Genomic DNA, 22,311 nt, shown 5'->3' with positions numbered 1-22,311 from the left:
CCTAAGTGTAAAAAAACCGTTTTGCCCTTGGACGTAAAAATTCTCGAATTTATCTTTTAGTCACATTTAATGACATAGGATTATTCTAAATAATAATTTAAGCTTATAAGAATTTTCTCATATTTTTATTTGGCTTAAATCGATGACTTCTAAATTAATCTTTAAATAAGACATATTAACGCGTTTTAATCCCGAATTTAACCAAACCTTAATATAAAATTCCCAAATTGAAAACTTAGACTTTTAATAATTATTTAAGCTTAAATCTAATTTTTCATAATTTTATAAAGCTTAAAACTAAGTGTTTCAATTAATTCGCTAATTAACGTTACGTGCGGCGATTAAATCCCGGAAAATTCCAAAACACGTTATTTTGATCCCAATTTTAAAAATAACATTTTTAGTATTTATTCTACCCTTCTAAGTCATGATCCACACCCGTGGACCCATGGTTCTATTTTTCTTTATTAAATTCGAAATATGACACCTAATCGAAACCACCGAGCCATCTCCCAATTTACTCGAGCCACGCCCAAGCCAACTCGAGCCAAACCCTAGCCAACCCACCTAGGGACCATACTAACCAAGCCCAGCCCATAGAACCAGGCCCTGGCTCGCACTAAACCTCCTGCCCGTGACCCTATCAGATTCTGCTTGTGTGTGTGTGAGGTCCCTTTGAACCATAGGACTCCTAACTAGTCTAGGACTCTCCCAACCGAGCCACCACCGAGCCCACCTGACCCTAACCATCCTTGGACCGCGCCCAGACCAGCCCTTACCCTGGAACCCACGCACGAAGCTTCTGAACCAAGAACCCACTCCTGCGCGCGTTCCACCAGCTTGCTGCCATCCTCAAGTTTTTCATGAGCCAAGACCCAACCGAGCCACCTTCTGATCCCAGCCCTTCCTACCCTCCCTGTACCTTCCTAAGGCATCTCCCCGACCACCTAGCCCAGCCCCAAACCGAGCCGCAAGCCACCTGCACAAGAAGACAGCCGCAGCGCACCTCCATGGTGCTTCTCCCGATTTCCATGTTTTTGCTCGAGCCCAAGCGTCCAGCCACTCCAGCCCATGCCCCGACCCCTACCCATCACCCTAGGACCCTGATGGACCACCTAGCTCGCCCTTAGCCCCGCTGCAGCCCCCTCCCGAAGCCCAGCTGTGTGCAACGCGTGGGGGAGAGTCCCACTTCACGTGGACTCTTCCCCAGCCCCTAGCTCGAACCCTAGCCGCCCTAGGACCAGACCCCGACCTAGAACACGACCCTTAGGACCCAACCCACAGCCCTGGTCGAGCCTCAAGCCCCCATGCATAGGAACCGAACCCTTTGAATTTGCACAACCCATAACTCACGGTTCTCTTCTTTATGAAATTTCCTTGGGTTCCAGCTTACTATTCTCCATTATTTATCATGTTTTAGTCCATAATTAATTCATATTTTTATCATGTATTGGCAGCTTAACCCTTGGATTCGTAACATTTTTCGCATAACCGTGAAATCGTTAAAACTTTGAAAAAACGTATTCTACTGTAAAATAATCGAAAACCAATATTTTTCATGCATAATCAACAAACACACACCTATTATGATTTGTATGATGTTTAAAAAAGTTTAGGAAACGTGCCTTTGCATTTTAGAACGCTCGAATAAACGATCTTCGGCGAGGGTACGACGTTGGACGACCGGACGACGAAGAACACAAGCTTTTTCTTTCCTCCTATTTTTCGAAAATATTGTGAGTGTGTGCAAGGTGTTCTCGGCTGATGGAGGCTGAATTATGAGGTTTAGAAGACCTAAAACACTTATTTATAAATAAATTAACATGCTAATGGGCTTTGTTTTGGGCTTGCAAGTTTAAAGATAATTGGGCCTTCTTTAAATAATTAAATTGGGCCCAATAACACTTAATTAATTAAAACATAAAAATTATAAAATTAGTTTCTCAAAAATAATATTTTTGATCTTTTAAAACTCCTTGCTTGCCCAAAACCGGCTTCTCGGGAAAAATCGAGCTCGACTCGTAAAATAATTCGAACTCCACCATTTTTAGAAAAATTAAATCATTTTAAAATCATATTAGGAAGCCTTGCCATTGATTATTGAAAAATAAATATTCTTGTCTTGGTCGTCCTCCGGTCTTCTTTTCCCTGCCTACTATCGAATATTCGGGTAAAATCTTTAATTTCATGTAATTATGTCATATAATCATTTAATCATGCAATTATACATTTAATCATATCATAAATATCATGCTAGCATTTAAAATCAATTAATTAAAACAATTAAGAAATTAAAATAATTTTGCATGCATGTGGTTTACGTAGGTTAATTTTTCGGACGTTACAGGATCAAACTCTCAGCAGTAAAGGGATCGGTAGTGCCTGAAAATTTCTTCGGTCCTAGCGTCCGGAACTGATCATATATATCATGATGTGGCCTAGGTGGCTGCTGCAGCTGCATCTGCTGTAACTGCTGCTATAGCTGTTGCTGCTATAATTGCTGCTGCTGTATCTGTTGCTCGAAGAGACGAGCCATCCCTTCTAAAGCACGGGTAGCAGGATCCCATGGAGGAGGGGGTGGTGGCGCATTCCCTCGATGGTTAACACTGTTCTCGGCTTGATTTTCAATAACGGGGAGCACGTCTAGGAGGCATTTTATCTGAACGTTTTCCAAATTCTAACTGTAAAAAACATGCATTTAAATCTAAGTTCTCTAATCATGTGACATATCCTAACTCATTTAGCAATTTAAGCATGTACAGCATAATTATTCAAAAAGCTAGTAAACATGTAACGTAAACATATTATTCATGTCATCATGCAGGTAACAACATATTAAATCATATAAAGCATGTAAAACTTACAAATTGGGACTTGACGACTGATCTTTCTGGAGCTGATGGTGGCACAACCCCTTATAGGACCTTTGCTCTGATACCAACTGAAACATCTACTTATTCGTTTTCTAAAAAAGTACTAGAAAATTTTTTTTTCACATTTTCGGCCTATACATATGCATATGCATAAAATACTGTTGCACCATTTTTAAAATAAAACATCCAACTAGTACTTGAAAATCCAAGGGGAATAGTCAAACATGAAATCGTAAATCGTTTTACTAAATCTAAAAAGCAATAAATGTTGAAAAGTGTAGCCCATACTAAACCTCTCAAAATCTCTCAAAAAGCATAAATAAAATGTCGTAAAAATCTTTAACTTATAATCATAAACTAAAATGCGGAAATAGAAGCGCTGGTCCTCGGGTTATGTGCAGCGACAGTCCGGCAAGTCACTCGTCAAGACCTTCAATATCATAGTTATTTATATCACCTGCATCATACACACCTAGTGAGTCTAAAAACTCAACATGTCCCATCTTTGATAACAATTAATACGTAATACAGTTAACATATAACAGTGAAAAATACTTGTACTTAAAATATCATTTTCTTAATGATGCATAAACTTTAAACTTAAACATTTTCAAAAACATAAACATATCACATAAACATATTCATATTCATGTTCGTGTTTGTTGAATTCAGATCGTGATTGTGACTCGTATTCTTGATCGTATTGGGCGATGGATCCATCTAAAAAAAACCACAGTACTGGGCAGCGGGGGACACCAGCAACACTCTCACCGGTCAACTGGGCCCTGGTCTACGTATTAACATATTCGTATTCATATCCGTATCCAAGGAAACACGATCGTCGGGCTCCCACTGGGACCATAACCCTCACGATATTTCCAACATGTAGTAGTCACAATCCCTTCACGTCCTTCAACATGTTATCATTACTTAATAAAAACATGCATATAATATCATTTTTATTTTGAAACCAGGCATGCAACATATCTTTTAAATGTCCAATTTAACCCTTAATAATCCATGAACATTTAAAAATCATATTTCAACATGTAGGAATTCATAAACATGTTACATAATCATATTAGAATATAAAACAGCAAATAGGGCACTTCCATGACGTTTACTAATTTTTCGGTGTAAAAAGACCGTTTTACCCATGGACGTGACATTTTACGCTTTTGACGTTTTCTTGATTTTCTTGACTCTAACATGTCCCAAATAATTATTTAAGCCTAAATTAAAATTCCCATAATTTTATTTAGCTTAAAAACAAGGCTTTTAAATAAATTCGTAATTGGACGTTTTTTGAAGGCGTTTAAATTCCGAAAAATCCCAAACTTTAATATAAAATTCATAAATTCTAAATTTAGTCTTTTTATATTATTTTAGTCCCCATGAACCACGACTCGACCCCCGTGAACCGTTTTTCGAGCTTTTAAGTTTAGGAAACCCTAATATGACACAAAATCTTCGACCCCGAGCCACCTTCCGATTTTATCGAGTCACCCCCGAGCCATAATGAACCAGACCCTGAACAACATGTTAGAGCACCCTACTGGACCCAAGGATCCCACGGAAACACCCCAAACAGAAAAACGAAGCCCCCACTTCCCTAACCTAAGGTGGCTGAGAAGTCCATATTGGACAAGGACTCTTGTTCTAGCTTCCAGGCCCCTACCAACGAACCCAACCACTGAACCCACATGTTTTGCACCCACTAAGGACCCTAAGGACTCGATCTGACCCAGCCCAGGCCCCTTGGACTGAGCCCACAAGCCTGCACAAAACACAGAACTTGCGTGCCCCTCCTTAGCTTCTCTCGGGTAGGAGTCCTTGCTGTCAAGGACTCCTCCCAGCCCCTTAGCTCGAGTCCTAGCATGGCTAGGACTCTTCCCTTGACTCCCTCGTGACCTTGGCTAGCCCAGGACAGAAGCCATGACCAAGCCAAGCTGTAAGAACACATAACCGAGCCCCCTTGGTTCCCTTGACAGCAAGTTGCTTACAGATTGTGTCCAGGTTCGTGTGTGGTGTTTAGGTGATGTTTTAGGAGTCTTAATTCATGTAGAACAATGCTTGATCAATACCTACATCATGGCAGCCCTCAAAGCATATAAAAAACATGAATTTGGGAATCAAACCTTGCTTGAAATTTCATGATATACACAAAAACGAAAATACCAATAGGTAACACTTGTTTTTCCATGTTTTCATGCGTCAAAAAAATAATGTGGTGTGATGATGTTTTGAAGGAAAGAATAGGCGTATCTTTGCGTAATTTACGCACGAAAAACCGTTGACGATGACGAAGAACGAAGCAAGACCTTGGCTTTGAATTTCCCTTGAGCTTCTGCCGATTTTTGCCTTAAGAATTTGAGTGTGTGTGTTCGTGTATGAAGTGTTTTTGGGAGGCCAAATTTCAGAAAACTGGCGTGAACAATGTGTCAAGGGTTTGGGGGATGTAACATTTTATATACTAATTATTTCACTAAATAAGGTATTCTTCAATATTCAACTGACCCTGTCTCAAATTTGCAAACTCTACTTTGTTGCGTTTTGCTCCACACGTTGCCGAGAATGATGAAGTTGTTGCTGATCAGTTCATTAATGGACTAAATCCTGAGATTTTTACATTGGTAAACACTGGAAGACCGAATAATTTGGCTGACGCCCTGAACAGAGCAAAAGGAGCGGAAGCTGGCCTGATTAGGCAGAAAGGAGCTTCGTATGTTCCTCTAGTACCGAAACAGCAACCAACTTCTACTCAGTTCCACCAACCCCCTCCCAGATTTGAGAGTGACAGTAGTATCAGTGGGAAGAAAGATCAGTTGAAAGCCCGAGGAAAACAGTTTAAGAAGTCAGGGAGCAGTTCCTCCAGCTCCAGTGGTTCACGACAGAGCCAGAGTTTTACAGGGGCTTATTGTAGAACTTGCGGAGGGAGACATCCCACAGAGCAATGCCAAGGAGTATCTGGTAGTTGCAACATCTACAAACAGCAGGGACTATTTTGCTAGAGTATGTCCACAGAGAGGATCCCAAAGATCCCAGGGAGCAGAATCATCTGGATCAGTGGCTCAGACTGATAGGTGATCATCTGCTGTTCACTCTTTCCAGCCAGCACCTGCCCAGTCGCAGCCAAGGCCAGGAGGAAGTCAGATTGTTAGCCAGCCTCCTAGACAGCAAGCCAATGTATTTGCATTGACTGAAGAACAGGCACAGGAAGCACCAGATGATGTTGTTGCAGGTAACTGTTCTTTTTGTGATTATACTGCCTATGTATTGATTGATACGGGTGCATCCCATACATTTATTTCTGAGCGATTTGCATTGATTCATGCATTGCCTGTTGAGTTATTATCTACTGTAGTATCTATCTTTTCACCTTTGGGGAGAGGTCTTATATCAGTTAATTCTGTAAAACATTGTATGCTACAGTATGACGGGCATGAGATTGAGTTAGATTGTATTATACTTGGGTTGTCTGATTTTGACTGCATTATTGGTATCGATATGCTGACCAAGTACAGAGCTACCGTAGATTGTTTTCAGAAGATTGTAAGATTCAGACCTGAAATGGCTGATGAATGGAAATTTTACGGTAATGGTTGGAAATTTTACGGTAAGGGTTCTAGAGCTAGAATTTCTTTGATATCTGCATTATCTATGACTCGATTATTACAGAAAGGAGCAGAGGGTTTCCTTGTGTATTCAATAGACGTACTGAAATCGAGCCCATCATTGGCAGATTTGCCAGTGGTATGTGAGTTTGCTGATGTCTTCCTAGATGAGATTCCGGGTTTTCCTCCAGTTCGAGAGATAGACTTCAGCATTGAATTGGTACCAGGTACAGTTCCGATTTCTATAGTTCCGTACAGAATAGCACTGATTGAACTAAAAGAATTTAAAGATCAGTTGGAAGATTTAATGGCCGAGGGTTACATCAGACTGAGTGTTTCTCCTTGGGGTGCTCCAGTATTGTTTGTTAGAAAGAAGGACGGTTCAATGAGAATCTGCATTGACTACCGGCAACTGAACAAGGCTACGGTAAAGAACAAATATCATTTGCCTCGTATCGATGATTTATTTGATCAGTTGCAGGGTTTTTCTGTTTATTCCAAGATCGATCTGAGGTCTGGATATCATCAACTGAGAGTTAAAGTTTCTGATATATCGAAGACAGCTTTCAGAACCAGGTATGGCCGTTATGAGTTTATAGTTATGCCGTTTGGTTTAACGAATGCTCCTACTGTATTTATGGGTTTGATGAACCGTGTGTTTCAGAAGTATCTCGATGATTTTGTGATTATTTTTATCGATGATATTCTGATTTATTCCAAGAATATGATTGATCATGCTGAGCATTTGATAACTGTATTGAGAATTCTGAGGGCTGAGAAATTGTATGCAAAGCTGTTGAAATGTGAGTTTTGGCTGAGACAGGTTGTATTTCTGGGTCATAATATATCTGGAGATGGTATTTCTGTTGATCCTAGCAAAGTTGAGGCCGTGATAAATTGGCCTAGACCAACATCTGTGCCAGAGATACGCAATTTCATGGGTTTAGCAGGTTATTACAGACGATTTATCAAAGATTTCTCCAGTATTGCTAAACCGATTACGCAGCTGACTCAGAAGAATGCACCATTTGTTTGGTCAGAAGAGTGTGAGTCTAGTTTCCTTGAATTGAAGAAGACATTGACCAGTGCTCCGGTGTTGACTATTCCAGTCAGGTACTGGTGATTTTGTTTTGTATTGTGATGCTTCTCACAGAGGACTGGGTTGTGTTTTGATGCAGCGAGGACATGTTATTGCCTATGCCTCAAGACAATTGAAGACACATGAGACTCGCTACCCAATTCATGATCTTGAATTGGCGGCCATCGTATTTGCATTGAAAATTTGACGACATTATCTATATAGTGAGAAATTTGAGATTTATTCTGATCACAGGAGTCTGAAATATCTGTTTTCACATTCAGAACTGAATATGAGGCAATGAAGATGGCTTGATTTATTGAAAGATTTTGATTGTGAAATCAAATACTATCCGGGAAAATCTAATGGAGCAGCTGATGCACTGAGTCGAAAGGTATGTTCTTTATCCTTATCGAATATTGGTGTTTCAAATTTGATTGAAAATTGTTGTTTGTCTGGATTAATATTTGAAACAGATTGTAATTCGTTGAGACTCTATACTGTTCAAGTTGAACCAGAGCTGCTTTTGAAAATTAAAGAAGCACAGAAAGTTGATCAGAATGTTCAGAACACGATATCGATGGTCAGAGCAGGGCATCGATCAGAATATCAGGTTAGTGATGATGTATTATATGTGAGTAATCGTATTGTTGTGCCAGATGTTTCAGATTTGAAAAGACAGATATTGTCTGAAGTGCACAGTAGTCGATTTAGTATTCATCATGGAGGCAGAAAGATGTATAATGATTTGAAAAGACAGTTTTGGTGGAAACAGATGAAAGCAGACATTGCCGAATTTGTATCCAAGTGTCTGAATTGCCAACGGGTAAAAGCAGAAAGAAAGAAACCAGGAGATTTATTACACAGCTTGTCTATTCCAGAATGGAAATGGGATCACATTTTTATGGATTTTGTGACGAAGCTACCACGTTCTTCCCGAGGTTGTGATGCGATTTGGGTTGTGATTGACAGATTGACCAAATCAGCATGTTTTATTCCGTACAAGATGATGTACAGACATGACTAGATGGCAAAGATTTATGTCAGAGAAGTGGTCAGATTGCATGGAGTGCCGAAGTCGATTGTTTAAGACCATGATCCTCGCTTTACTTCGCATTTTTGGCACAGTTTGTAGCAAGCTCTAGGTACTAAATTGCACTTGAGTACTGCATATCATCCACAGACAGACGGACAGTCAAAGCGGACTATCCAGACATTGGAAGATATGCTTAGAGCTGTAGTGCTAGATTTTGGCACTAATTGACAAGATTCTTTGCCTCTTTGTGAGTTTTCGTACAACAACAGCTATCAGACGAATATAGAGATGGCTCCGTTTGAAGCGTTGTACGGCAGAAAGTGCAGATCCCCTCTTTATTGGGATGATATTTCTGAGGTACCTGAGATTGGGCCTGATATGATTCGAGATATGACTGAGAAAGTGAAGCTGGTTCGTCAGAGAATGAAAACAGCTCAAGACAGACAGACCAAATATGCCAATATACGTCATCGAACTCTAGTGTTTGAGGCAAGAGACAGAGTATTTTTGAAGATTTCTCCTTTCAGAGCTGTTGTTAGATTTGGCAAGAAAGGGAAGTTGTCCCCACGTTATATTGGGCCATATGAGATTCTAGAGAAGATAGGAGATTGTGCCTATCGACTCGCCCTACCGCCTTCGCTATCTAGAATACATGATGTCTTTCATGTATCTTTATTACGGAAGTATCTTCCTGATGCATCTCATATTCTTCAGCCAGACGAGGCAGAACTTGATGAGACTCTGAGTTATTTTGAAAAACTGATTCAGATTCTTGATCGTAAAGAAAAGCAACTCAGAACGAAGACTATTCCGCTTGTGAAAGTTCAGTGGAGTCGTCATGTCATTGAATAAGCTACCTGGGAAACTGAATCAGACATGAGACAGAAATTTACAGAGTTATTTCACTGATGTGAGTTTCCTATTTAGCTTGTGTTATACATTTCTTATCGTATCTGATTTGATTGCCCGTGATTTCGAGGACGAAATCAGATCTTAGTGGGGGGGAGAAATGTAATGCCCGAGATTTTATCACTGTAATCAGACATTAATTAATTGACAGAATTGAGATTTCAGGAGCGAAAGTAAGATGTGAGTGGAGAAGCCGAGCGCCAATGCACCATAAGTTAGTACTCGGACAAAACGTCTGGCGCCCGAGCGGTAGAAAATGACCGTCCGAGCACCAATGTACAACAAATTTAGCACTCGGACAGAACGTCTGGCGCCCGAGCGGTAGAAAATAACCGCCCGAGCGCTAGTGTACCACAAGTATAGTGCTCGGACAGAATGTTCCCCGCCCGAGCGGTAATTTCTAACCGCCCGAGCGCCGCTTGAGATACACGAAGAATGAGCCACATGACTTCTCATGCATATTAGTATATGCAAACTTATCAATTGCCTTAGACATGCAGAAAAGAAGAACGAGAAAAGCTCCATAGCCCCTCAAGCTTTTCATCCTTTAGAAATTGTGATTTACGCAAGATCCGCCCGTCCGATTTTCAATCCGATTTCATTACTGTACTTCTCTTGTCAAGAGCTTCGACAAGACGTAAGTTTATTTATGGTTTGATATGGTTCGAAATTCATGTGTTGGAGGAATCATGATTTGCTTACTATTCTGTGTTCCTGAGAATTTAGACATCGTATAATTGAAATCAGATCGAAAAAACGGATACCGTATGAAATTGTTATGATTTTTCAGAATTGATTTGATTGAGATTATACAGATTTGGTATCCGATTGAGTTTGTTATCGATTATGAGTTGTTGAGATTGATATCTGTTGATTTGTATTGCTGGGTATATCGAAATTGTGCAATTATGCCGTCGAAACAGAATTAGATTGAGTTCTGATTATATCCAGTATTGATTTGAGTTGTATATTGATATTGTACTCCTCAATAATGTCATTTCCAGATTGAGTATTGACAGCTTCGAATTTCAGACTTCGACTTCGTCAGAACTACGAAAAGAAAGGTATAAATCAATGTTGACCGGGAGATACGACTCGAGTTAGATTCGAATTGAGTTTTCCAAAACCACATACTTATTTGTTATTGCTTTGATACATTTGTAATTCCTGATATTGATATGCTTAGTCTATTGATTTATAGTCAAGCATGTGTTATGAGACGAGTCTTGGGCAGATGTACCTAGTCTTTGGCAGAACCGCCAGGTCACTGGACTTTTGGTGTATATCGATGTGCTTAGGAGTAGATCGACTTCTATTGCAGATATTCGATATAGATAGCCAAAGTCTGGGAATAAGAACATATCACCATCTAGCTGAGGAGAGTATGTATGAGACTGTTGCATTCTTATTCAACCGGGATCCCTAGATTAGATAAGAGTCGAGTCAGAGATTAAGAGTCACAGAGTGTGATTTACAGCTTTATATCGATTCATGTTTTCAGATTTTGATACATGTTCTTGATAACTGTTATATGCTTTTATATATGTTTATATGATTGCATGTATACGTTGTTTATACTGGGAATCATATTCTCACCGGAGTTATCCGGCTGTTGTTGTGTTTGTATGTGTGCATGACAACAGGTGGGACGGGATCAGGGTCAAGAAGAGATGAGAGTTCAAGATTAGCCTGGAGATCCGGACTTAGAAGTAGATTTGGCTTTCAACACTTGATGTATAATTGTTGAACCCTAGTTTGAGATGAATATATTTTGTACAAGACTTGTACTTTATTTTTGATGTTTATAAATGAAATAAGATTTATTTCATATGCTGCGCACTCATGTTTTTTTAAAAAAAAAAATTTAGACTCAGATTAATTAATTGATCCACTTAATCCCAGAAGACGAATTAGGTTCGGGTCCCCACAATAACATTAATTGTAAATTAAGGGGTAAAAAGAGAAAAAAAAGTTGGTGTCTTCCATTGAGCAGTTTTTATACATCTCTCAAATATTATAAAATGAAATAAAATAATAGAGAATAGTAAAGATAAAATAGTAGAGAAGTAGAGTCGTGAATAAATTTTAATATTAGAAAGAAAGCGAGACATAATGTGGAGGCAAAACTCCATAATGTGGAGGCAAAACTCCATTGATGAATGAGAAAAGCTCTTTCTCTGTATATCAGATTGTGATTTTGTAAAATGAAGTCTCGAAACTCAACTACCACAAGTCAACCTATTTATACCAACAGTAAAGAAGAACAAATGCGACTAATGATAAAACGTGTTTCATCAAATGACTTCTAATATTCCCCCTCAAGATGGGGAGTGAATATTTTCAATTCCCATCTTGACCATCAGTGCTCGAAGCTTTGTAGGAAGAAGAGCCTTAGTGAATATATCTCCAAGTTGCAAATGGGTGGCAACATGTAGTACTCGAATAATGCCTGATTGTATTCTTTCGCGCACAATGTGACTGTCAATTTCAATATGTTTTGTACGCTCATGAAATACATGGTTGGATTCTATATAAATGGCTGATTGGTTGTCACAAAACAGCGTCACTGGTACGTCAACCACCGTGCATAAATCTCTGAGCAATGAAATCATCCAGACGGCTTCACAAGTAGCATTTGCCCTGGACCTGTACTCGGCTTCAGCAGAAGATTTAGACACTGTTTTTTGCTTCTTTGATTTCCAGGAAATTAATGAGCTGCCCAGCATCACACAAAATCCAGTGACTGAGCGACGTGAATCAGGATACGCAGACCAATCAGAGTCCGAGAACACATGCAATTTGGCTTCGGTTTTCGAACTTTAGAACAAGCCCTGACCTGCTGTACCCTTCACATATCTTAGAACTGAATACACAGATTTCAAATGAGCAGTTCGTGGTGCCGAAACAAACAGACTAAGTCTGTTTACTAAATAGGCCAAGTCCGGACGTGTGATAGTGAGGTAAAGTAGCTTTCCTACAAGCCTACGATACATGGACGGGTCTGCTAATAACTCACCATCATCTTGACTGAGTTTCGAATTGGCATCCATGGGAGTTGTGCGAGGTTTACTCCCAATAAGTCCGGCTTCAGTGACTAACTGAAGTGCGTAATGACGCTGACATATGTATATACCTCGTTAAGATCTGGTTACCTCAATGCCCAAGAAATACTTCAAGTCGCCTAAGTCCTTTAACTTGAATTGCATGTTCAAGAAAGTTTCAAACTCTCAGCTTCAGTGTCATTATTTGTGGCGATTACTATGTCATCCACATATACCAACAAGGCCAAGAATACATCACCGTGTGTACGAACAAATAGGGAACTGTCCACATGGGATTGAACGAAGCCAATCTTGGGAAGAGTGGAAGAGAACTTAGCAAACCATTGCCGAGAGGCTTGTTTGAGTCCATATAAGGATTTTTGTAGCTTGCAAACAGCATTAGTGGCAATGATTCCCCCTTTCGTTCATATCCGGGAGGAAGTGACATGTAAACCTCCTCAAATAAGTCACCATGCAAAAATGCATTTTTTACATCAAGTTGCGTCAAGGACCATCCTCGAATGGCTGCTAAAGCTAATAAGGTTCGGACTGTGGTCAACTTAGCAACAGGAGAAAATGTCTCAAAATAATCCACCCCTTCTTGTTGTGTATATCCTTTTGCGACCAAGCGGGCCTTATATCGTTTGAGAGTCCCATCTGCTAGGAACTTGGCTTTGTAGACCCATTTGCAGCCAACGACGTGTTTACCAGTAGGCAAGGAAACAATGGTCCAAGTGTTATTGCTCTCTAAAGCACTCAGCTCATCAGTCATGGCCTGACACTACTCCGGGTGTTGAACCGCCTGAGAGAATGTGTTAGGCTCAGGAATGGATGAAATATTGTTGACAAAAGCTCGGTAGGAAGGTGAAATTCGATGAGTGCTAAGAACCAATGACAGGGGGTGAGCAGTAGACAGCTCGGGTGAGCATAAGGAAGTAGCAAAACAATGATAGTCACGGAGGTGACCAGGCTTGGTGGACACTCTTTTAGAATGAGATTGCGGTAGTGGGTCAGTAGCTGGTGATGGTAGATGAATATGTGTGGGAATGACATTTTCAGAAAAAAAATGAGAAGAAGAGTCGGGTGGAGATGATTGTTCTGCAAACGGGAAAATTTGCTCACGAAAAACAACATCCCGAGATATATAAACTTCATTGGTGTCAATGTTGAGAAGTATATAGGCTTTATAACCTGAGGGATATCCAAGAAATGCGGATTTGATGGCACGAGGAGAAAATTTGGAACGTTGGCTCAAAAGTGTAGAGCCATAGCAAAGACACCCGAACGACCTAAGGTGAGAGTAAGCTGGCAGCTTCTGAAACAACAACTCAAAGGGACTTTTATCAGAAAGACGTGAAGAAGGAGTTCAGTTGATGAGGTAGACTACAGTAGAGACACAATCACTCCAATAAACTAAAGGGACATGTGATTGAAACAACAAAGCTCGAGCTACATTCAAGATGTGTTGATGTTTTCGTTCCACAATGGAATTTTGTTGTGGTCGTTCAACACATGAATGATAAGATACAATTCCCTCGGCCTTGAAAAATTGGAGAAATTCAATTCTGGGGCATTGTCAGAACAAACAGATTTGACTTTGGAACCAAATTGTGTATCGACCATCTTGTAAAAATCAGGTACGATACACAAAACATCATATTTGGCTTTCATCAAATATATCCAAGTGTATCGTGTGTGATCATCAATAATGGTAAGAAAATACTTATATCCTTCAACACTCAAAGGATGAAATGGACCCCAAACATCAATGTGAATTAACTCAAAAGGAATATCACAAGTTAGATTGTTGGGAGAAAATGATAATCTATTTTGTTTAGCTAGGTGACAAATTGAACAGTCAAGTACATGACTTGGATTTATTGAACCATCATGAAATAACTGGCCTAATATAGACAATCTAGGCGAAGAGGGATACCCCATTCTATAATGCAATAATTGGCTATGAGTAAGAGAAACATTATAGACTGTAGGAAAAGTGTTGGATGGATTCAGAACATAAAGGTTACCAACGCGGCTACCCGTCCCAATCCTCCTTTCCTTGGTGATATCCTGAATGACACAAGAATCAGAAAAAAAGGACACATAACACTTTAGATGTTCGGTCAGAGAGCTAACAGAAACAAGATTGAATTGGAAGCTGCCAACAAAAAGCACAATCTCGAGTATCAAGTTAGGGGACAACAAAACAGATCCTATATGTGTTGCTTCCACTGTGGAATTGTCAAGTAGTGTGACTGTGGAATTTGTGGCTTTATAGGAATGAAAATACGCAAAAGAACAGAAAATATGATGTGTGGCTCCCGTGTCTAGGACCCAATGATTATTAAGGATAGAAGAATCATAAAAGGATAATGAAGAGATACCACTGAGACACGATGCAGATGCCTCAAGTTGCTTTGAATCCATAGTGGTGCCATAGCCAAGCTGCAGTTGAGTGCTCAAGAAGGCAAGGAGCTGCTTGCATTGGTCGGGACTTAGCGAATCAGGTGCACTGCTTGTTGGCTGTGAATTTGTTGGAGTATCAGCAACTGTAAGATGGTTTGCTCGAACTTTAGATGCATTACTGGTGGTTACAGAAATATTGCTTCGGCTTGTATTTGGGATGACTTGGTGGATATCCATGCAATTGGTAGCATTTATCACTGGTATGGCCTGGATAATGACAGTGAGAACAAGTTGGCAGATCTGATTTTCTACCTTTATCATATTTACCATATGAAGGTCCCTTGACAATCGCTATGCTCGGATGAGGGGACGAGTGTGAAGAGTGATCCAATGACGAACCAGAAATGTCAGAATGTATGGATCGTTGACGTTCTTCTTGAACCACCAATGAGAAGATCTTCGAAATTACAAGAATCGGATCCATCATTAGAACTTGGGCACGAATCTGAGCATATGACTCATTGAGTCCCATCAGAAATTGCATAACATAATCTTGATTTTGGTACTTCGCCCAATCCTTCATAGAACCACAATTACACACCGATACCGGCTGGAAATCCTTCAATTCATCCCACAAAGTTCTCAGACGAGTATAGTAAGTGCTAACATCCATTGAACCTTGTTGTAAACCAGTCAATAAACTTTTGATTTGAAAAATTCGAGGTGCATTACCTTGATTAAACCTTTCGCGGAGATCTATCCAAATATCATGTGCGGTAGCCATATACATGAGGCTATCAGCTATTTCTCGACTCACAGCATTAAGTAGCCATGAAATCACCATACTATTGCATCTAATCCAGGCACCATACAACAAATCTTCAGGAGAAGAACGCATGAACGTTCCATCAACGAAAACCAGCTTATTCTTAGCAGTAAGCGCCATAGACATCGCACGACTCCAGGTATTATAATTGTTACCTGCAAGGAAGTGAGATACAAGCACTAGACCAGGATGATCACCATTTTGGAGAAAATACGGGCTGCTCGAATCATCGATAATTCTCCCACTCTGTGAAGTCGTAGCTTGAAGATGTGGCGCATTAGCTTTCACCATGGCGAGAATAGAGGAGCAATCGGGTTCAATGCTCTGATACCATATTAGAAAGAAAGCGAGACATAATGTGGAGGCAAAACTCCATTGATGAATGAGAAAACTCTTTCTCCGTATATCAAATTATGATTTTGTGAAATGAAGTCTCAAAACTCAACTACCACAAATCAACTTATTTATACCAACAGTAAAGAAGAACAAATGCGGCCAATGATAAAACGTTTTAATCAAATGACTTCTAATATTTAAAAAAAAAATAGAGGAAGTTGATATCTGAGCTGACGAGAATTGGAAGCATTTCTTTGTAAATTCCGCCTTATATAAAATATAAACACAAACTCTGCTGGCTAATGCATGCACTTCTCCACCGCGGCCATCGATTGCCTCTCGATCTCATTCGCTTCAATCTCTCATCTCTATCCCCAATGAGTTCCTCTATTGTTCTACCTTCTATTTCTCTCAAGAAATGCACTTCTGGAGCTCCGGAATCTTGCAGAAGCTACAGTCCTCTGGGTTTCAGGAATGAAAGTCGGAGGATTTCTCGCTTGAATTTGGCAAAATCGAGGGTTTTCATGAGCGTAGCCGTCGGATCTCACACCGCTGTTGATGATGCGCTCTTCAGGGACTATAAGCCTTCTTCTGCTTTCCTCTTTCCTGGCCAGGTATGATTTCGATTACATTTTTGGACAATTTATAGGTTTTAATTCTAAATGTGGATCGAAGTTGCCTGTAGCATTGCACTTTATTGCGTTTTTATTGGTTAATTTTTATTCTGAAAGCTGGGAAAACCTTATCTTGCTAATTGAATAGTCTTTATTACTTTTTTGTACAATTGATGTTTGATTATGTGGCAAGTGCTGATCACGGAATGATGTTGAAGCTTTATATTTTTTTTCAATGTTTCTGATTCAATCGCAACTTTTATAGTGGATAAGCCAGAACATTCATGTTTTATTTTTTAATTTCTTTTATTTCTCAAGTTTGGAATTTGTTCGTTATAGAATGACTGGCTATTTCTGTTTAGCGCAAATGTTGTGGATAAAATGTTTTTATCCTTGTTGACGTAGGAAATGAAGTCCAGCTTAGTTGCTGACAATAAGGAAATTGGTGCACTTTATGATTCTGATCATTTACTTATAATTTATGAAAGAGTTTGATTCAAATGGGGAAAAAGATTAAGAACGTTTCATCTATTAGAACAGTGGAGTTTACAATTGTCAGTTACTCAGTTTTAAATTTGGAAATGTGCGAGTGTGTGTATTTTCTACTTGTAGATTGAACTCGAAGTTGACACCTAGTAAGATATAATAATTGATCGCACGACTGTAAGACTATATATATGATTTATTATATCTATATTTCATCTTTAAAGGGCGCACAAGCTGTTGGAATGGGCGTGGAGGCTCAGAAAGTGCCTGCTGTGGCTGAACTGTACAAAAGAGCCAATGATATTTTGGGGTATATCCAACTGCATGAGTATAAGAGCTAATTGCTTCTGATAGCCCTGCATATCATTAGGAGATCAAAGAATAACAGCTATTTAATCTTTCACAGTTTAACATCTTCAGCTCAATCTATTGTCTCTTTCCAACATATCTGCTCTCATCATGAATTTCCATTTGCAAGAGATGCATAGGTGGTAATAATACAGGGTGGCTTAAGCATAGCATTCACAGAATTCCTATAATCAGCTCGTGGAATTAATCTATACACCCAGGCTGTTTGGTTGTGATTAATCCTTTCATTTATGTATTTATAGCACCGTCTTTTTAAAGAGAAATTTCTATTGAATTAGTTGTTTATATGTTGTTTTAGTATACATGTTAATGAACTGTTATACTGTGTCAAGGTTCGACATTTTGGATATTTGCATTAATGGACCAAAGGAAAAGCTTGACAGCACCGTTCTAAGCCAGGTATGCCTCCATTATAGGAGTTTTCATGTTTTTCTAACAACCCTATCGTGCATTTTCAAAAAATGCAACATACAATAGAAAAACTCTTCCTGCATTTACAATTCTAAATTATAATGCAATCATCTTGAGTCACTTATTCATCACAAATTAAGGGAAAATGATGCCCTGAAACATTGGGTTTTAGTCGTAAAAGCAAAATGACATTTAATTGACATTTTTTGAAAGTAATGTTCTTATTCAGGATCATTTTTTCAAAAATTAGATACATGATATAGTCTCATATAATGTGATTTTTTAACCCTCTTCGTCTAATCACAATTCCGGTGCACTCTTGGGTGATCATAGATATTTTGCTTCGGAAATGCAGCCTTATAATTATTCTTGTCAACCTGTGGACATAATTCTGGTTATATAAAAGTTAAGTTATAACCGACTTATTTTTTGTTACCATTTCCTCAGCCAGCTATCTATGTGACAAGTTTAGCTGCAGTTGAGGTGCTCCGAGCTCGTCATGGTGGGCAGCAAATAATTGACTCTGTGGACGTGACATGTGGATTGAGTTTGGGAGAATACACTGCTCTTGCGTTTGCTGGGGCTTTCAGGTGCAATTTCTGAGGGAATGTTATGTTATAGCTCGAATTTGTGATGATTGCATTGTGAATACAAGCCTTGGATTGGGTTTCATATACTTTGTGGCAGCATGCACAAATGGATTTTTATCTGAGAGCTGAAAGTATAAAACTATATTTTTTTTATAAAAAAACCTTCATTCCAAAAAAGAAAAAAACATTCGCATTAACTTGTGACCAAGTTCAAGTTTATTTCTGATGGTTTGTTTTCATGATGCAGCTTCGAGGATGGGCTGAAACTGGTTAAATTAAGGGGTGAAACCATGCAGGTACTTCTAAACCTATCCCGTTAATGTATATGTTAACAAATGTATTAAAGAACTCTCTGAAATGCTATTTCTTTTGCTATCATCAGGATGCTTCTGATGCTGCTAAAAGTGCAATGGTTAGTATTATTGGTCTAGACTCTGCAAAGGTGCAAGAGCTTTGTGATGCTGCCAATGAGGAAGTACATGAAGCAAGCAAAGTTCAAATCGCAAATTTCTTGTGCACTGTTAGTTCGTATCCTCTTTTGGATCTCCAATAAGACTGCATATATTTGGCTATAATTTCAGCCAGTTATTTTTCTTAATTTGATCCTGTGGAATGTATTACATTGATCGATTAAGATGTATTGTCTTCATAGGGAAATTATGCTGTCTCTGGAGGACTTAAAGGAATTGAAGCTGTGGAAAAGAAAGCAAAATCATTCAAGGCTAGAATGACGGTAAATTCTTTCTTTTATTGCCTCTTGACATATTTTTTCTTTAGATAATAATTTTAGTCTTTCGATGTCTAACCACATAATTTTGCTTTAACAGGTCCGGTTAGCTGTAGCTGGTGCTTTCCACAGTAGTTTTATGGAACCAGCTGTATCAAGACTAGAAGCTGCTTTGGCGTCTACAGAAATTCGAAGTCCCAGAATACCAGTTATATCTAATGTTGACGCAGAACCACATGCGGATCCCGAAACTATAAAGAAAATACTTGCTCGTCAGGTAAACTGGCAACTTCAGAGATGGACCAATCCCTACTCAGTGAACAATTTTGTTTATTTTATTTAGAAGTAGTGCAGCTCATCCCTCGCCTTCCCCACTCCTCACATGCACAAAAGTATAAGATTGGTTTTGCACCTCTGGATATTGTTCTGTTGAGCCTAAGAGCTATGGATTATATCCTAATCATTCCTTTACTCTGCAACTTCAGGTGACTAATCCAGTTCAATGGGAGACGACAATGAAGACTCTATTAAGCAGAGGGTTGGCAAAGAGCTACGAATTAGGTCCTGGAAAGGTACGAGTCATTACCATGAAGAATTTTTTAAGTGCTAAAAAGCTCTTGATTTCTTCTGAGACATTTGTCCATAATGAGCAGGTTATAGCTGGTATAATGAAAAGGATGGATAAAGGTGCTTCCATTGAGAATATTAGTGCCTAATGGAATGCTGATGTTATTGTTAGAGTAGGTGCCTGTCGAGCCAAGTGTTGGCCGAAGGTTCATTTTTAAACTCTATTAATAAACAATCTTTATTTTAATAATATTTGAAATTATTGTTTTGGCATATCTTTATCTGTATACTCATGCTAGTTGCATAGATAAAGTCCTTAAATATACAAATAGTAGAAAGAATATAAGATGCTCATATGATGAGTATCATGAAACTCATATTTGCAATACTGTATATTCTAAACAGTTCCGAGTCGATTCAGCCGTCGCTAAGAAGGATATAGGCCGCTCGAGTTCGAGACTAGTATCTGCGATGTGAGTACCATGTTTCATTAGTAGGGGACATTATGATGTCCAAACATGCAGATAGGTGCTCCTTGTAGAGTGCACTGAATAACCCTCCATAAAGGACTTTCCAAGTGGTTCTCACTTATCGAGTGGTAACTTCCTAGTTTATGGTTGTACATCTTTAGTCCTTATGACCCGGGACAACATTGAGACTCTATATGCTAGCATTGCACTTTGACTTGTTTACCGACTCTCATGGGGTCATCAGGTGGTAAGGTTGGATATTTTGTCGAAACATATAGGAGTCGATGCATTGTAGTCCGGGATTCACTGCTTACCTTTGGGTATGGATATCCTATGTGATCACATGTATATGTAGTATGAAATATCTGATCAGAGTATGGTGGTAATTATGAAAGGGGTTTCATAGATTACACCATCGATGCAACTACGACATTACACATAGTATCGATTCATTGACAGCTGTCGATATACCAATGGTTGTCGAATCGGTCGGGATATATAAGATGAAAGGACCGTACTGTACGCTAACCATAATTGAATGGTTCTTACAGACACTATCATTTGATACCTAAGAAATTATGTAAACGATGCTGCTAGGCGTTTAACATGATTGGTTGGATACTATCAGACTTGAGTTCTGACGTTCTTATTATCAAGGAGTTGATAAGTAAGAATGGAGCAATTGAGGTACATGTTTAGTCCCGAATCACATGGAGATGTGAACCCACTGCTAGTTGTATCAATGAACCATTGAGTGCCACACAAGTACTAGCTTACTAGATCATGTTGAGAAGAAAAATAGTTCAATGTGTTGAACGTCTTATAAAGGAGTTTATAAGCGTAAATAAAATAAGAAGTATGACTTCTATAAGGAGAATGTAACTTTTAATTTGAGTAAGTGTTCATAAATTAAAAGTTGGCCAAACAAATAATGTATTTGAAAATTGTGATTTTCATAAAAATTATTATGGACTAAATTAAATTAATTTTAGTGTTGAATTAATTAAACACTAGTGGACCTAGTAGAGTCCAATAATTAAATTAATTCAAGTGTTTAATTAATTAAACAACATTGGGCCTTGTAGAGCCCAATTAGAAATAATTATTAAACTAGTGGGCTTGAGTAAATCAAGTAATGTTTAAATGGTCTCAAATATGTTTCAGACATTTAAATAAAAGTCCATGGACCTTGTAATTGTTACAAGTCCAAACAAATTGCATGCTTGGAAGGTGAAGGGTTGGAGGCAACTTTTGAGTTAATGGCATGACATGCACATGCAACTTTTTGCTTTTGTTTTTTGCACAACCAAGATAACTCATCCTCCCTTCACTCAAAAGTACCTCGGCCGAAATTTCCTTAAACACTCTCCTTCATTTTGGCTTCTTCAATTGTTGAGGAATCCTTACACGTCTCAAAAGAAAAATCATCTTATTTTTCTAGTGCAAAATAAGAGGGGTTCTAGCTTGCAAGTGGTGGGCCTAATTTTTGAGCAAGGAGTGCTCAAAGGAAAGCTTGAAGATTAGTCTACCATTCAAGAGCTAAGGTGTTTAACATCTTAGTTGGAGCCATCATCAATCTTACGAGATTGATAGGTAATTTCTTTAAAACACTCTATGTATAACATTTTATTGTTTTCGTATTTGCTACACTTAGTGGGTGCTCGGTTTTCATGTTCTTGTTGAAATAAATTTTAAACTTCAATTGCGCAACCGAGCACCGTAACCGATCCCCTTACAAGTGGTATCATGAGCTATAGTTACAATTTTGGTGTAGCAAATACATGATATTATGTTGAGGTCTATTTTTAATCACATGAGACAATCAAAACAACAAATCGATGGTCGGTTTTTGAGCGATTTTTGGGCAGCAAGGGCATCCCCTTGGGCTGCCCGAACAGCCCCATGTTTTAAATAAAAAAAATTTTGGTAAGTTTTCCGGAATCAGCGACGGAGCTCCG

The 22,311-nt window shown here is 38.9% G+C and overlaps 2 protein-coding genes across 2 annotated transcripts; one reads left to right on the top strand and one right to left on the bottom strand.

Moving 5' to 3' along the window:
* Positions 1–14,481: 14,481 nt before the first annotated feature.
* On the bottom strand, positions 14,482–16,146 carry LOC142541583 (uncharacterized). Its single transcript, XM_075648085.1, has 2 exons — positions 14,936–16,146; positions 14,482–14,621 (listed from the first exon to the last, which is right to left on the bottom strand). Exon 1 carries the CDS (start codon positions 16,072–16,074, stop codon positions 15,133–15,135), a length of 942 nt encoding a protein of 313 aa, XP_075504200.1. The 5' UTR covers positions 16,075–16,146; the 3' UTR covers positions 14,482–14,621; positions 14,936–15,132.
* A 213-nt stretch (positions 16,147–16,359) lies between these two features.
* LOC142541582 (uncharacterized) lies at positions 16,360–20,156 on the top strand. The gene is made up of 10 exons (XM_075648084.1): positions 16,360–16,733; positions 17,444–17,529; positions 17,921–17,987; positions 18,447–18,589; positions 18,837–18,885; positions 18,972–19,109; positions 19,242–19,322; positions 19,417–19,593; positions 19,802–19,888; positions 19,970–20,156. The coding sequence occupies exons 1-10, from the start codon at positions 16,422–16,424 to the stop codon at positions 20,030–20,032; spliced, it is 1,203 nt and encodes a 400-aa protein (XP_075504199.1). The 5' UTR covers positions 16,360–16,421; the 3' UTR covers positions 20,033–20,156.
* The last annotated feature ends 2,155 nt before the right edge of the window (positions 20,157–22,311 follow it).

Source organism: Primulina tabacum, chromosome 4 (genome assembly GCF_025594145.1).
Source record: "Primulina tabacum isolate GXHZ01 chromosome 4, ASM2559414v2, whole genome shotgun sequence".
NCBI lineage: Eukaryota > Viridiplantae > Streptophyta > Magnoliopsida > Lamiales > Gesneriaceae > Primulina > Primulina tabacum.
The sequence above is the reverse complement of the archived record's forward strand: the minus strand, read 5'-3'. Positions and strand labels throughout refer to the sequence as shown.